The 15,917-nt window shown below is 37.6% G+C and overlaps 1 protein-coding gene across 8 annotated transcripts in view; it reads right to left on the bottom strand.

The window, feature by feature from the left end:
• Positions 1-97: 97 nt before the first annotated feature.
• The window catches only part of LOC135131121 (potassium voltage-gated channel subfamily KQT member 4-like), a 36,122-nt gene continuing 20,302 nt past the window's right edge, over positions 98-15,917 (bottom strand). For 5 of the 8 annotated variants that reach the window (XM_064058670.1, XM_064058676.1, XM_064058674.1 and 2 more), the window contains 15 exons: positions 13,092-13,265; positions 10,489-10,623; positions 9,862-9,944; positions 8,851-9,026; positions 8,110-8,235; positions 7,948-8,058; positions 7,426-7,610; positions 6,377-6,537; positions 5,629-5,721; positions 4,041-4,111; positions 3,297-3,424; positions 2,965-3,061; positions 2,603-2,907; positions 2,339-2,547; positions 98-989 (listed from right to left, as the gene is read on the bottom strand). In XM_064058670.1, the coding sequence (XP_063914740.1) occupies positions 787-989; positions 2,339-2,547; positions 2,603-2,907; positions 2,965-3,061; positions 3,297-3,424; positions 4,041-4,111; positions 5,629-5,721; positions 6,377-6,537; positions 7,426-7,610; positions 7,948-8,058; positions 8,110-8,235; positions 8,851-9,026; positions 9,862-9,944; positions 10,489-10,623; positions 13,092-13,265 (2,257 nt within the window). In that variant the 3' untranslated portion in view covers positions 98-786. Of the gene's footprint in view, positions 990-2,213; positions 2,276-2,338; positions 2,548-2,602; positions 2,908-2,964; positions 3,062-3,296; positions 3,425-3,808; positions 3,937-4,040; positions 4,112-5,628; positions 5,722-6,376; positions 6,538-7,425; positions 7,611-7,947; positions 8,059-8,109; positions 8,236-8,850; positions 9,027-9,861; positions 9,945-10,488; positions 10,624-13,091; positions 13,266-15,917 lie in introns of all 8 variants that reach the window. The other 3 variants (XM_064058673.1, XM_064058671.1, XM_064058672.1) reach the window with 3 other exon arrangements.

Genomic DNA, 15,917 nt, shown 5'->3' with positions numbered 1-15,917 from the left:
TAACAAAATATTAGACCTGTGCGTTCTGTATATAAATTTTTCTCTAATTAAATAAATAGCTTTACTCTAAAAAAATTATTTAGAGCACTTTGGGTGATAACAAATGTTATGGTTTAGTGAGAAATGGAATAATGTAAAAAAACTGACGTAACTAAATTCTACATTAAGATATTTAATTAGTAACGAATCACAGTATAAAACTCAGTTGAATATCAAAGTTAAAACGATATATTATTATGCGTGAATTTCACCAGCACGTTTACAGTAGCTTGAATTAAACAAAAAGTTTTAGTTTATGATTTAATTGACACGCTGTAAACTCAATTAGGTCATACTTGGTCGTTGTTTATACGACGTGCTGCTAAAATTCACTATTTAAAGAGAGTTCGTAAAAATCTAATCATTCTATAAGCAATAATTGTAAGCATATTTAAAACAGCCTAATTCGCTGTACAATGTAGAATCGAAATGTGAAAAGTTTCCTATGCAAATAATTTTATATTTATTAAAACACAATTCCAAAGTATTTGATAAGACAAGATACTACAGCAAACTTTCACTCGCCGATGAAGAAGTTTTAAAATGTTATGAATTTGATTTTTTATCATTAGTAAGCGTCATTATTGTGCCCTAAGTTCAGTACATGTTAAAAATATTCGTATTTTTTAAAATTTACTTTTCTAATATTTTTTTTTATTTATTTAAAACGTTCTAAATGCAAATTATTTTACAATATTTTAAAAACTTAACGTTCAATATAAGTAGGTACATGATTTGTAAGTTGTATCATACATTGTCTTTCATAAATTTTTGTTCGGTTTGTGACTGTGTTAGGCCTATGTTTTCACTAAAAACATCTCTTGAGGTTCCTAATGTCATTGGTGTGATGAGTATTTCTGAGGATTTTATAGGACACAGTAACGTTGTTTCTGTAGTATCCTGATCTTCCGTATCTTCCAGGTATTCCTTGGTTAGTAGCGTGTCCTTCTCTGTAGAAAACAAAATAACAGTGGTAACACCTTAAAATTTTTCATTTTGTAACATGCTGAAGTTTTATAATAAGCCATGAAGACAGTCAGGACGTAGGACATAGAGTACACTACTACATGGGTTTCATGACACATTCTGCCCTCCTGTGGCAAAAAGGCGCACTTATTTCTACCAACAAGTACGTATTTTTTAAAAAGCACCTTTGCCTTGAAATATAAAAGGGAAGTATTGTCATACACATTGGGGACACATCACCCTTAATGCATGTGGAAACAGGTATTAATTTGACATTTTCAAACAAAATACATAAATGTTTTCGTCCAGTATTTATATTCCAGCATCGTGTTACCATAAGACAATCGTTTATTTATTTAAAATAAATTTAATTCTGAGGGTACCTCATTATATTTACACGAACAGGCAGTTAAGACGTGTTAGTATTAAGATTCTTGTCATTTTTTATTACCGCTCTCCATCCCCCTAACAAACTTTATAACTTATAACCATATTCGCGCACGTCAAACAAAGCCAAGCACGAATCATCCCCGAACAATTTTGTTTCAACCGCAGCAAGTTAGGATGCTTCATTTCGGTGGATAAATGTGATCGTGTGAACCGGTCTTCCGTATTTACCGCCAGGTTGGATTTAAGATTCTGATAAATGGTCCCACTGTACCGCGTCCCAAGACCCAATCCCAAAAATCGTACAATTTGATCAATGCCTGCACGTGCCAATCACATTTGTTAAAACTGCGGGAAATTTAAACTCGCCAATCGCCGAACCGGCCATCGTCATCATAGGGTCTCGTGGGGTGAAACGAGCAATAAACGCGGTACGCTTCCACGAATGGAGGGAATTTAAAAGTGCCCGCATCAATTGATTTTTGCGCTTACGTCGTGCGAACTGCAGTGAAAACGAATGCTTCGTTAATTCGAAGAGCTAAGAGAGGATGTTTTTTTAGTAGGGTGGAGGTCGCGGGGCGATTTTGATACGAGGTGTATAGTTTTTGGATTGTTTTCGAATATAGATTGGTTGAAATAGTTCCTAAATCTCTACGCCGCCGGCGCAAACTTGTGTCTACATGTTGTATCGACGTGGCGGTTTAGGGCCGTTTAGACTTTGGGTTATCGGGTTAACAATAATGCGGCCCGCGGTGTGAGAAAAATTACATGCACATTCCACATTACGATTGAATACCCAATGACATTTGCGGTAAACTCACTGAAATTATCTTTGCCCGCAATCACTACAAGGACGTAGATGATGAATAACCATCATAAGAAGCTGGAAAATAGCATTAAACAATATACGGAGCCGTGAATGGGGGTTGCATCAAATAACAATTACCCGAACTTTCCGTCGCCGTCCGCGGACTGCCCAATTCTCGCTCTTGTGTTTGGATTTCCGCCATGCAAATTGCGCCACTGGTCGTTGCAGATGGTTCTCCACCACTGGAAGGGGGCGGCGGCGGCGGGTTGAGGGCAGGAACAACGATAACCACTTCACCGTCGTAAGGCATGCTATCCGACGGACACACGTAATTCGACGAAATTGAACTAGAGGGTTATGTAAGGCCGAAATATTTTCATGGTCGATGAATTAAATACGAACCTCAACGTTACCCTTTTCTTTATGCGATTTCCTAGATCGGAGAACCCGCGATGCATCGGCCTTCTGATAACTGGGGCTTGCGGGGGCTCTTTGAAGCTTTTCGTTATGGGCGAGCTGGGTTCCGAGGATTGTTTGTCGACGAGGATTGGCTTGGGTTTGAGGACCGCGCACGATGGATTCGAAATACTCGACGTCGGAGGCATGTTATCGACGGATTGTTGCACGAAAGGAAGAGCAAGAAGTCGTTTCCGGTCTTCCATGTAAAGTTCCAAAAGCTGATCTATCTTAGACTCTATATCGTCTACCTGAGAAAGGATCGCAGTTGGAGTGTGATCAATCTAGACGCACCCCGCCATACTTACTTGTCTTTCTACTTTGACTATTCTAGAAGCTAGGCTGATTTTGGAAGCATAGACATCTTTTGCTTTCGAACCTTGTTTTCCTAGGATCTGATCTAATCTGTAATGTTGGAGAAGTTTTAATTTGTGTGTTTCGATTTCGGGTCAGCATGCTCAAGCTTTATCTTACAACGTGGTGTAAATCAACTAATGTAAGTGCAAAATAAACAATCAACCATGCAGTGCGAAGTTTGTTTTTTTTTTATTTTTAGAGAAACTTAAATGCATGATTATGAATGATAGCGTTGGATTTGATAAGATTTTGTAAAAATGGAACTCATGTTCAGGCATCTTACCTGAACTGTAAGTTTCGCACTCTATTCAAAAGATCTGCATGCCCAGAAGAGTACTGTTCAATAACATCTTTAACGTCATACGGCTTCAAGGCCTCTCTAAACTTCTTTCGTGCCACAAAATACTTGAGCTACACACACAAAGCGTGGTACAAATGGTTTTAGACAAAACATGTTTATTCAAAAAAGATCAGTATTACTTAATAAAAACGAAAGGAATTAATTTTGACGAAATTTAGTGTCCGACGGTTTTCGATAGGAGGCTCTAGAGAGAGACAATTAGCATGCGAAGAACTTGATATTACGTATTAGTATAGTGTACACGTTGATCACACATACAACAGCATCGCATTTTAAGAAGTCAAGTGGCTCACGCTAGACAGAGCAGACAAATAAAGGTTGATTGAAATGCGTTAAACAGACAGTGGAAGTGAGCTCGTTCTTCTCATTTTTAGTATCTAAATTAGTGAAGCAAAACTACACAATCAACCTTCACAATTTACACCAGAGTGTACCTAGCTTGAACGTTTTTCACTCTGCCAAGTAAATCAACATGTCCGGCCGAATATTGTTCTATCACGTCTTTCACATCGTATGGTTTCAAAGCTTCCTTAAATTTTCGCCTTGCTACAAAATACTTCATCTAAATAATAACGAAACATGGAATCAATATTGCTGGTTGGCTATAGAGACGATAAAAGGATTATTTGAAAAGTTTTAAGATTAAAAAAAAATGTATATGCCCACCTTACGAATAGCTCGGATAGCACCCTTATGCTGATTCGTCAGCTGTATGTATCGCGGCTCCTCATCTTCATCTGCATACAAAAATATAAACTGTAATTCAAATAAAACTTTTTCAAACCGGTTGGCCAACGGAGCCGGAGACACCGCGGAATTCGTGCCACCGGATAATGACGTTTAATTTGACAAAATTTGCTTCAGCGAGAAAGTAACTTGTCATGACTGCGTTAAAAAATATCAACAAAACAAGTTAATTACGCACGAAAGTTTAAAATTAATTAATAACACACAACTGTCAAACTGTCACGACTACGCGGCGAAAGCGAAATGTCTTATTTTCCGCCAGCGTGACGACGGTACAGTCGGAGTCGCAAGTCGTAGGTACAGTCCCTGTTTTATTAATCGTGACCAAACGATTTGAAACTACTTATAGCGCAATAAATAAAGTGTGCAACCTTCGAGTTCTGCTACTAAAAAAAATGTCAGCTTGTATAATAACAAACGTGTATCGGAGTAGATTTTTTGCTAAACCACAATTAACTGCGTAAATAAACGCATAGGAAACGAATTAACTCGGGAGATTGTTTTTGCTAAATATTTATTTTATTTTATGGCAAACATCACCGGCAAATATTCTTTTAAACGGAAAGCTGAAATAGTAATTTACACAACTAGTTCGGGATAGCCTGCTTCCCGCATGAACGCTTGTTTGCGGCACGACCGAAGGGAGTGACGCATTTGCGTGAATGCGGGAAGCAGGCTCACGAACGTGTTGTGTACAATATTTTTTGCAACGAATAAACCTTTAAACTGAAGAGATTAACTGTGAGTTATTTATAAGCAACGGCATTGACAGCGCCGTCAACACGTCACAATGTTGACACTACCCGAGTATTTTAAGGTTACCATGGCAACGGAAAGTTAAATGCACGTGTGCGGGAAGTTCGACCTCCCGCACCCTGGTGAATGCGCGAAAGCTATCAAAAAAGGTCATGAGTGCAAAAAATTATTTTTACTACAGGTCGAAGTATCAACGCGTTTCAAAAAGCCTTTGATAATATAAATCAACATAATTTAAACATGAAAGCGACTTAATATTAGGTCGGATTTTAAAGTACGAACGTTTGTTGAGTAACGGAATGGCATACAATGAAATTCCAGCTTTGACCATGATCATGTGGTTTTTAAGGATTCCGGAGCGTATTGAACTTTTCTATGGACTCGTTTTTATAAAGGAGACCTATGCGACGTCATGAACCTTAATGTTTAATTTTCTCTTTTGTTTGTGTTTCGCAGAAACAGAGGATTTTATTGTGGAACATTTGCAAATGTACCCAAGCTGACGCGTAGTTTAGTTAAAAAGTTCCCAGACTACCCCTATTCAAACAACTCTTTTTCTCGATCCGAAACGCATTCGGAGTGTATAATTTCTTTTATGGTCGAATAAAAATTTCGACATGTCGTAGAAACTCCGTTCGTAAAGAAAACACACTATTTGTAGTCGCTTAAAAAACTCGAATCGATTCCCTCGAATTGAAACGGTTAATCCGGGAGCTTTTTCTCTATATTTCTATAACAGAAAAATATTTACCATCTGAATTTTTTTTCGATAGCATCGTTTCTGCGACCGAGTCCTCGCTATGGCTGGCGTTCAAATTCCGCGTCCCGTTGTTACTGACGCCGCCTAACAACATCCTTTTTGTATTACACATAGTGGACGTGGAATTACGCACAGTAAGAAAAATTCGGTACGGAACCCCATATTATAAAGTTTGACGGTAAGCATTTTTTCCGAGTGCGAGGGGTGAGAAACAAATAGTTCCAAATGGAGGCACGCTTCAGACCATTTTACTCTAAGAGCTCGGTGTGTTCACAAACAAAGCAAACCCTTACCCTAACCAACAAGAGAGGTTTATTGAATAGTAGGCACGAGACACAGAATTGCTTAAGAAACACCCGTTCTGGCTAACTACACTCATAACCTATATAGCGCCCCATCTGAATAAACGGAAAACCGATTTAAATTAGATTGTGTCTACTCTTTCTGCGTTCAGTCGTGGCAAACAAGCCACCAAATGTATATACGCACTTGGTATAATGTAACTCCGATCGCTGGAAATGTCCTACAACTTTATAGGGTTCTCCGCCAAATTTTCCCTACTGTACACCAAACTGCTAAACTTATCGGTCCATTTAATAAAACTACTTTAGGTTATTTGTCGCTAAATATGAATAGGGACGTCAGAAATTTAACGAAGGTTGAATTTGACGCCGAAATTGAAAGATGCGCGAAAGTGGACCGATACGTTCACAGTTTGGCGCAGATGGGGGTTATTTACCTAAATTTTCCGCCGACGCGTTTATGTCGACAAAACTTCTACCACTTCTCGGTGGCCCTTTGTGCATTGATGGCGAATGAAGCGAAGTACTTTTATGACGACGGATTGTTGGCAATCGGCTCACGAACGATGCGTTATGTTTAAAACTGCTCGACACTCGTCTAAAATAATCAACATAGCATTAGGATCGCAGAATGATCGAACGATTTTTGAAAATTTCCATTTCGCAACATTTATATTTTTGAATTTAGTACCTGCCTACACATGAACTAGAATCTTACCTTCGAACAGAAATATTGGAAAAAAAATTAGCCGGTGCTACGGTTTTTTCATATCTTTGGGATACGACTTTTCGTTTTCGGAAGTGAAAATTTGCTTTTGATTAATTGCATTTTGGTGTGGAACGATCTATAACACAAAGCACTATATGAGGGAGTTTTCCATATTTAAAACGCTCATGTTTTATTCACGTATTATTCAATATTTTCAGACTTCATGTTAATTTTCCGCCGGAAGCACTTTACCGTTTTACCTTAGCACCGGCTATGTACTAGGTCCAATCATCTGTAATTATAACAACCTGAGATATTTATAAAAACGAATATACGTCGCTAAGTTTTAGTGTTGTACGCATTTTCCAATAATTCTTATAGTACTGAAATATGAAAAAAGTGAAAAGCATGCATAGTTGGGAGACATGCTATGTATAACACACTTACACAACAGAAGAAATAGATTGTATCTTCTCTGCCACCTTATCAGTATCTTGTAATTTAGCTCTGGTAAACGTGCAAGTTGAAAACATAGTGAGAGACAGGAACACAGACAGAATAGATAATAGAGTACAGAATAATCGATCTACTGATCCTAATTTTGTGCGGTTTCGAAGCCTCAATATACAAGTCGCGATTATCAAAGAACTGTCATTTACAACCCGTACCTATACATACAAACTGGATTTTCATTATTATGACATACCGTACGAAGCTCACAAAGCTTTCCTATTCAACGAAAATATGTACAAAGCTAAAAAAATATAAAGTACTTACGAAGGTGGACTTGGCAAGGGGACTTGATGTATTTTCCAAGTGGCAACAGACAACGAGTGTTCGTCTGCCGCGTAACATCGCCAAAGCGATTGAATAAGCATCGCTGCTGGTTGCCTTCTCCTAATCATATGCTTTTGCCTTTGTTGCTGTTGGACTTTTAAAGCGAAACCTGATCCTAAAATACCCTACAAAAGTAACATCAAATAATGTTTTTCTTTTGAATCCTGACGATGATGACTTAACAATAATGATCACAGGATTTTATCACGTTTACGTTTCTTTTTTTGACATGTGCCAAACATATTGCAACAAACTTATCAGAATCGTTTAAAAGTTTTAAAGAGCGACAGCACATTAAGTAAGATCTAAAGATTTATTAGATTAATACATATTTCCTGGCACTGAAAAGTGCTACAAAAGATAATTCATTTCGGCACATATGTTGTTCTCCCATGTAAAATGCACTTTATAGTGTGTTCGTGTTGTTTCGAAATAATTTCACACGACTTTGACAATACTTACAGCAGGCAGTGCGAAGAATGATATACCGAGGAGTGCACAAAAAGAAGCTATAATTTTGCCTTGCCAAGTTTCAGGGACCATGTCGCCGTAACCAACCGTACATAACGTGATCTAAATAAGAATTATAAGAAACGGGGACGATAATCGGCGTGCACTACTTACGACACCCCACCACAAAGCTTGGGCAAAGTTTGAAAAATTTTTATTTACATCTTTCTCTGCCAGAAATACTAAAAACGACGCAAAAATTAAGCCCAAAAATCCAATATACAACGTTGTAATAAGCTCCTGCAATAGAAAATGCAATCATTTCTTCGAATCTGAAACGAATCTAGTCGTGCAAAAGTTTTAATAAAACTCATTGCTAGGAGGCCCCTTCAAATACGATCAATTAAAGCTTTAGATTTCAAATTTACGCGCCACTCGATCCAAGCCGGCGCGCACTTTAAAAATTCAAGGTTGGACTTGGCGATAATGTTTCAAATGAAGGGAACCTAATAGGAGAAAGCTTCGTTAAAAGTTTTGCGCATTTAAAACGCAGTGAAAAAGAAAAAAAAATCAACAGTTAGGTTAGTTTGTAGTTTTTTTTGTGTAAAATAAAAAAGCAATACGAACGATTTATCTTCTTTTGTGCGAATCGGTTGTAGTTGGCTAAACAAGGGTAGACTTAAACAATGAATTAAGTAGTTGACAATTACTCGCAGTAAAAAAAACCGTTTGATGTTATTAATTTAAAAGAAGCCATCTCGATCGCACAAAAAGATGATAAATGGTTGTTCGAAGTTCTTAAAAGTCATAGAGAGTGACAGATTCATTAATTTGACGATTATTAATTAAGCCGGAGTGCATTTGTTGTGCAGTTATCTCCAGGAAGGAAATAAATTCGTGGTATCGATTACTTACTTGTCTGTGCGCGTACACTACTGATCCTAATAGTTTCCATGTGCCTCCGCGGCGATCCATTCGTACCATTCGTAAAATTTGAAAAAAACGCAGACCTCGAAGGGCACTAGTGGCTAAAACTTGTCCTCGTGATCGCATGACTAATACAACAACGGAAGCCACAATGGTTATAACATCTGTAAATATTCAATCACAAACCGAAATGGAGTTTTAGTCCTGTTGAAAAATTGCAGACACGAAAAAATCAGAATCAAAATCGTATCGGTGTAGTAATCCTGGGAGATTAAGATGTCTCCAAATGCAATTAAACTTTAGTGATTTCTCTCGCATCTCGCGTATCATTTCGGTCAATTTCATTTTCTAAGGGTGTCTTCCGATATTCCGCTTACAAAAACGGATAAAGCTCATTTTTACAGTATTTGTAACAAAGAAAAAGCACCTCTAGGTTCGTTAGATTTAAAACACAGTTTGCACGAACAATTGGCCAAAACTGTCCTGGTGTGCTTATAATCCACTTTTATTATCTTTTCGAGTGCTGATTATGAATTTATAAAAACCAGTTTACGGACTTTTAAAATTTTATCGCAGCTGCTTTTTAGGCGAAGTGCACGCTAAACAAAATCAATGATTTGATGAAAGGCTCCGCATTTCAACAAACGGACAGTGGCCACTTATAAATAAATATGCGCGATTAACTACAAAAATGATCGAAACAAAAATCGTGCAGCGTTTGTGGTGATTTTCCCAAATATACAGTCATAATAATGTTAAGATACTTGACGTTGGTGAAGGTGACTTTGTTAACAATTGCGCAAACAAAATAAGACTAATTAATTTAAGTGGTTTAAAAATGCAACGAGGGCTCGCGTTTCTAATGCGGTTCGTCGTTGGGGAACGTTAAGAGCGAGGTTCGTCTCCGTGCATTTGGGTTTTGTGAGCTATAAAATACCGTCAAGCGGATAATGAAAATGTGAACCGCGTAAGCTGGCAAAGAAAATAGATTTTACTCACCTATAATACAGAATGGACGTCTAAGAAATTTAAGGCGGCCAATATACCCTTGGTAGCGGGAACGACATCCCGAAGACCAAAGCCTACAAGCGACGAAAACAAATATTTATTAGCCACTACTAGAAATCGAACAGCTGAACCTCACCTCGAACAAAAATAACAAACGTCACAACAACAGACAAATATTTTCGTTGCAAAACAATTTGACAACAAAAATTTATAGTTTTATTTAGTTTGTTTTGGCGGAGTTCGACGAAGTTCGCAAGTTAGGTAATTGGGAAAAAGTCGTTCTTTTTATTTAAATTTTCACTAACGATGTAAATAACTTTAATGACTTGTCAAAAACACACTTAGGTACACATTTAGGCCATTATTTGCATTTAAATAAGAAAATTTGTCACTGTTGTAATTCTTGATGAATTACAAATTTGTTTTGTAAATAAGTACGCAGCTCATAAAAGCAACACGAGAAATTAAGCCGAATTCAGGATAAATTTCAGATGAATTAATATTTGATTTGACGCATACGTAAGAACGGCGCCTACGAAATCTTCAAACTAAAACTATTCGCCAGCTAAATTAGTCCGAACTTCGCGAACTACAAAATTTTCTTTAACTACTGCATACCTCAAGCTGAATTCAACGGCAAACCAGACTACTACGAACGACTCCATATATGTTAAAACTTGCACTGTCATATCTTCATAAGTTTCAATCGTTGAAAAAACACTCAGAGTTAAACATGTAAAAACCATCAAAAATCTGAAAACAAAGCACACAGTTAACCGGTCTGCATCGCATAATGAATGCTTAATATTTTAATTGTTGGACTGCAGCTGAAACACGTAAACATTAGTTTAATATTGTTATTCTCTCGGTACCCGACGGTACACAATGTAGAGTTAATTTTCCGAGTGTCGGATACGAGATCTTATTATCCCTCTAGCTACGAAAGTATGAGCCAGAGCTGAATGTTAAAACTACATTAAAAACTTTTCTTACATAATGAGGCGATTACCCACACAACGAAAAAGACGATCGTACGAGCCACCAACGCTGCAATTTTGATTCATCTCCAAACTGTAAAAAAGTCTGGCGACTTTTAACCTACCTGTATTTGCCCTGTCCCTTCTATTCTCTTCTATCTAGAGCGAAGTTATAAAATTCATACTTTAATTTAAAGTTAAAAGTACATGCGATTTGGCATGCCATAGAAATGAATAATTTACATCCGACACGTATTAAATATTCCACGCGAAATTGCAAATCCTTTTGCAAGCCAACAATAAATATGTTATTTGGTTATTTGCTTTAGATTGTTTCAATGTAGGTAGGAATAGTAATAAATGTGTCTCTATGGTATCACGCAGCCCCACAGCAAAACAATTTAACCTATAAACCTTAGAGTCCGCCACTCTTTGTTTTATATTAAACGTAGCTTCCCGTCGAAGAGCATCGAGAAACAAATCAACGTTTTCATCCTGCATAAGCATCAATTTTGTGCAATTTAATCGAAAAATATTGCCTACTACCATTTCACTCGAGTTCGTGCGTCTTTTTCTGGTTCCTGTTCCAAATTCTATTACGCTGGATGTTCCTGATATTCCGTCGTACGCCACGTTTCGACCTCTTTTTAATTATTGTGGGTGATGGCGAAACAAAAGAACGGAAAGCAGTGACCGGTGTTTGCTCAAAGAACGAGAATTAAAAATGCACCGAGACATCGGAATAGGTATAATACACATTTTCTTACGTACATTGTGCGGTACGTAAGAAAAGGTCGTTCTAGAAATAGGCCGTTCGTACCTGAGCGAAGAGAAATGTCAAACGTAATAAATTGATCAGCGTTTGAGAATTGTCGAAGGAAGCTGCCGAGAATTTGTTAAAAATAATAATTAGGTTTTGTGTGGTTCGGCGGAGAGGCTCATTTCGGACTTCGAAATTTCCATTCGGCGAATTGAAAAATCTACATGGAAAGCGATCGTCTTACCAACATAAATTTTTTATCAAAAACATGTATGGGGAATATTACGCGTGTCCGTGTTTTGTTTGTATAGATATTGTTTCCTGGTGGTGAATTTAGAAGGGTTTTTTAAAATTAAAAAGATCGATAATCAAAGCGTAATCATAAATTCTACTTTTCTGTGGAATATTCTTTGGCGAAAATCAAGAGTTGACAGCGCGTATTTTATTTTCATTAGAGATAAATTGTGTTTTATATACTTAAAAACTTTGCGAGAGGAAACGTTAACGCTTTTTAGAATCACGAGGGAGAGTAAGTGAGTAGGGGATCAGAAATGGTAGCCGAAAATATCTAAGACACGAAATAAATGAGATTAGAAACTAAATTGAAAGGGTAGTTTAAGAAGTGTCGTCTGCAAACGTTTCATTATACTAACAAATTTCGTTAACCTCGGTAATTTCTTGCGGGCCATCTGGAAAATGTGAATAACGGAACGAGATGTGGCGTATTTAAAAAATGACGCCAATTACGGAGCCGCATAAACAAATGATGAACGGGACTTAATGCGTCCCAATGACTGTTATTAAGTTTTTTTTTTAAAAAAAGATAATTAGGGAATTTGGCTTTAATTTAGGTGAAAGCAAATTTAAATAATTAAATTTATAAGGACTTGTAGTCTCGGAATGTTAATTTCCACAAGTCAATGGTGGCCTACGGCGAGAAAATTAACGGCCCGGATTGCGGTATGGCATATAAATCTTCCGTAGTGCTACTTTTTCGAGTGTATGCCAGGAATCATAAAATTTAAGAGAACAATAATTTAAGCGCTTCAAGTTTGCATGTTTTCCTTCAATAGCTTGTCGCAGATGAAATTTTAGAAGGATAATAAAAGTTTATTGGGGTAAAGTTTGCGAGATTTTACACGAGCGTACCCGAGTTGTTCTCTATACCCTTTCCAACGTTTCACATACCCAACATACGCATACAAATTGTGGTAATTGTGAAATGCTTTTGGGCATACGCACTCTGCACTCAGGAATTGTTAATTCGGCAATTTTCCGTTTTTGCATTCGACCGACGATGAATTGATTGAATCCGCAACGCGGTATTGACGGGATTAAGGGGAAATATTGATAAACAAGGTTTACAAATTAAATCTTTCCGGAGAAAACGTTTCACCGAGCTTCTCCAGCGGCGAATTCAATTAAAAGGCGCGTTTACTAATTGAGTGATCGGGGAATATTAAATTAGAAGTGGAGCTACTTACACTATCATATGGTAGAAGATAGCAACCCCCCTAGGCCTTTCCAAGAAGTTATAGACCCGGCTTTGAATGCGACGATAGCGAGCATCCCGTCGTGAAGCTCTGTAGTTGAGCGGTCTACCAAGAAGACTCATCCGGGGTTGAGTAAGACGACCGCGCTTTTGTCGTTGCGTCAAACTAAAACAAATTACACAGGTACTCAAAGAAACCATAATTAACGCCCCAATACTCATTTACATATAAATCAGACTCTAATCGTACAAACAAATTGGAAACACCAGATGCTCCTATCAACATTCTGCTGATAATGCACACGCTCGGCTACACATTGCTCCCATTGTTGGACTGCTGGAACAACCAATTTGGATAAACCACTACCCAAATAATTCCGACCGGTCCCGTGTTCCTTCGATAATTACTCACGCTATTTTGCAAACTTTGTCGATAACACTACTACCCTCACACTTTATTAACTTGGTTTTTATTCAACAACTTACCCTCTGTTTTTCTATAGTTATATACTGTGATGGGCTACGAATATGTTTAAATTCCATCACAGTATAGAAAAAACGGACGAATTTGAAATATTTTCCAAAAGACGCAACGTTTTGGAAGCGCTGGATTCTCCGTTCTCATCAAAGCAATCGCTAAAATTTTCAAGTAGTTGCCTAGCAACAGTGAAGCTTTACCGGTTTGATGCAATTTTTTAACGTCACGCTTGCTTAACTAGAAATTTCCTTTTTCAAGTGTCAAATAAAATTTCGCCAGATGTCGGCCGTTTTAAGAATGAAATCTGAAACAAAATATTTAAAGGATTGCTCATTGTGAAACGGCGTTCATACAAAATTTATTTACATTTGTCCTTGATTAGTCGTAATGGCCGCAAAGAGTCCAGTGGTGCCCAACTTTTTTCTACGTAGCTCTCTAATATGCGAATCGAGGGTAAATTGGATAACCACCGGTGTCTCTTTTCATGTTGAAATCGTTGGCACTGTGACCCGTCTGAGATTTATTAGAGTTTGAAGAAATGGCTGGGGTTTCAGGGGAAATACATTGATACGGCATATGAGTGAAAAGTCTCTCTTCCATATATTTTTCATTCGATTTTTGATTGGACTGTTGCTCAGTTTCTTTCGACATGTACATATTTTATATCGCTCGGTAATTTTTACAACTCGGGTTCGCTTGCAATTATGAGATGGGCTATATTTCAGCCAAATCGTTATAAGCAGTAAAGATGTCAGTAAATCTTTCCCGTCCGTAGTTTATTTTCGACGTATTACTTTAACATTCGTTTGTGCCGAATGTTTAAACGCGTCCCGTCGACATGAATATATAGCTTTTTTCAATTGGAGCGATCGAATTTCGATTTCCTCTCATCAAGTGAGCGTATGTCGTAAGTGTTATTGCTCAATAAAAACAAAGTGCGTGACGTAACGCGTTAGTCTGTTGTGTTCGGCATCAAACTGCTACCGTCGCTTAACGCTTACGTAATGATGACGTCACATAACCTCACAGTTGCATCCAGCGCGACAAGTCAGGTCAGTGACCTGTCGAGTCATCAGTCGCGAAGGGGAGTGATGAGCTCAGATCGAGCGCACCCGCAAATTCCGCTAAGTAACTTTTCATTTATGAAGCCGTAACCCCAATAAGTTATAAAATATTCTCCATGCTAGTGAAACTTACGAAATCGAAGTCGTAATTTATTTAGCTCGCTCCCCGGACTTGAATCTGCTAGAACAAGCACGAGATTTGTTGGAAAGAGGCTTGTGAACACACGAGATGTTTCAACCCAAATCCAGGCAGCAAGAAATGTTTTGCCTATTTTAGGAAACATATATGTATATCCTACATGATCATACTATATTATAATTTGTTGCATGGCACGCCGAATAACTTATCCTTTGTAGGGAGAAATATTTACTGCTTTATCTCCGAAATCCATTTTTTTACATTTCGAGCGGAGGCAGTGCAACGCGAATAAGACGTTACTACGGAGATAAAACCTTTTTCTCCAATACAGATCGCATTACAGTCGACTATCTGAAGCAACTAGTGTTTAATGCCACTTGAGCGAACTCGATCGTAGAATTAACTTTACCATCGATGTATTTTAAATTGAAACCAAGGGTGATAGTTTTATCACTACTTAAAACAAGTTTTAGTGCTTGGTGGAAACCGTTTTTAAGCACGCGAGTTTATAAAAGGAGATACTCCATGCGCCGATTATAAATCCGTTTTTATAACGATTTTCACTTACCTACATTTCTCGTAAATCAGTCTGTATTTGAATTTTATGTTAGTCACACGTTTACGCCAAAACCTTGGCCCTTTTACAATCTCGTCAAAGCAGGTAATGTGCTGCGGAACGGCATATGGTAAAGATATTTAGATCTTATCGGATCTAAAAGCTTATATACATACGTCTCCCAAATTAAACTCCTTGGGCATAAAATAGAGCTGCGCTAAGCTATATTATTAATTACCGCACGATACGCACACCACTATTATCAAGAACAAGCCAAGAACAAGATCTTTTATTTTCATGCTTCGACGCCGCCAATTTTCAGGTGTTTTACTTTTTCAATTAAATTATTCCGGTAGATATTTCAAAGTCGCTCCTACTTTTCGGATGCATGATGGACGGGATGTAAATGAGATTTTGTGTAATGAACACTTAGTTCTATACCCTCAGCCTCTCTCATGATATAATCCCGATGGATCAGCGAAAACTCCAAAATTATTTATCTCACGTAATTTAATATACCGACTACCTATTTATTATTGTCTAATACCACCTTCGCCTCCATTCTAAACAAATTGCTCCAA

This window comes from Zophobas morio, unplaced genomic scaffold (genome assembly GCF_036711695.1).
Source record: "Zophobas morio isolate AGI-343-1 ecotype UQ-CSIRO unplaced genomic scaffold, CSIRO_AGI_Zmor_V1 ptg000019l, whole genome shotgun sequence".
NCBI classification, from domain to species: Eukaryota; Metazoa; Arthropoda; class Insecta; order Coleoptera; family Tenebrionidae; genus Zophobas; species Zophobas morio.
This window is presented reverse-complemented; position numbering and strand designations above follow the sequence as displayed.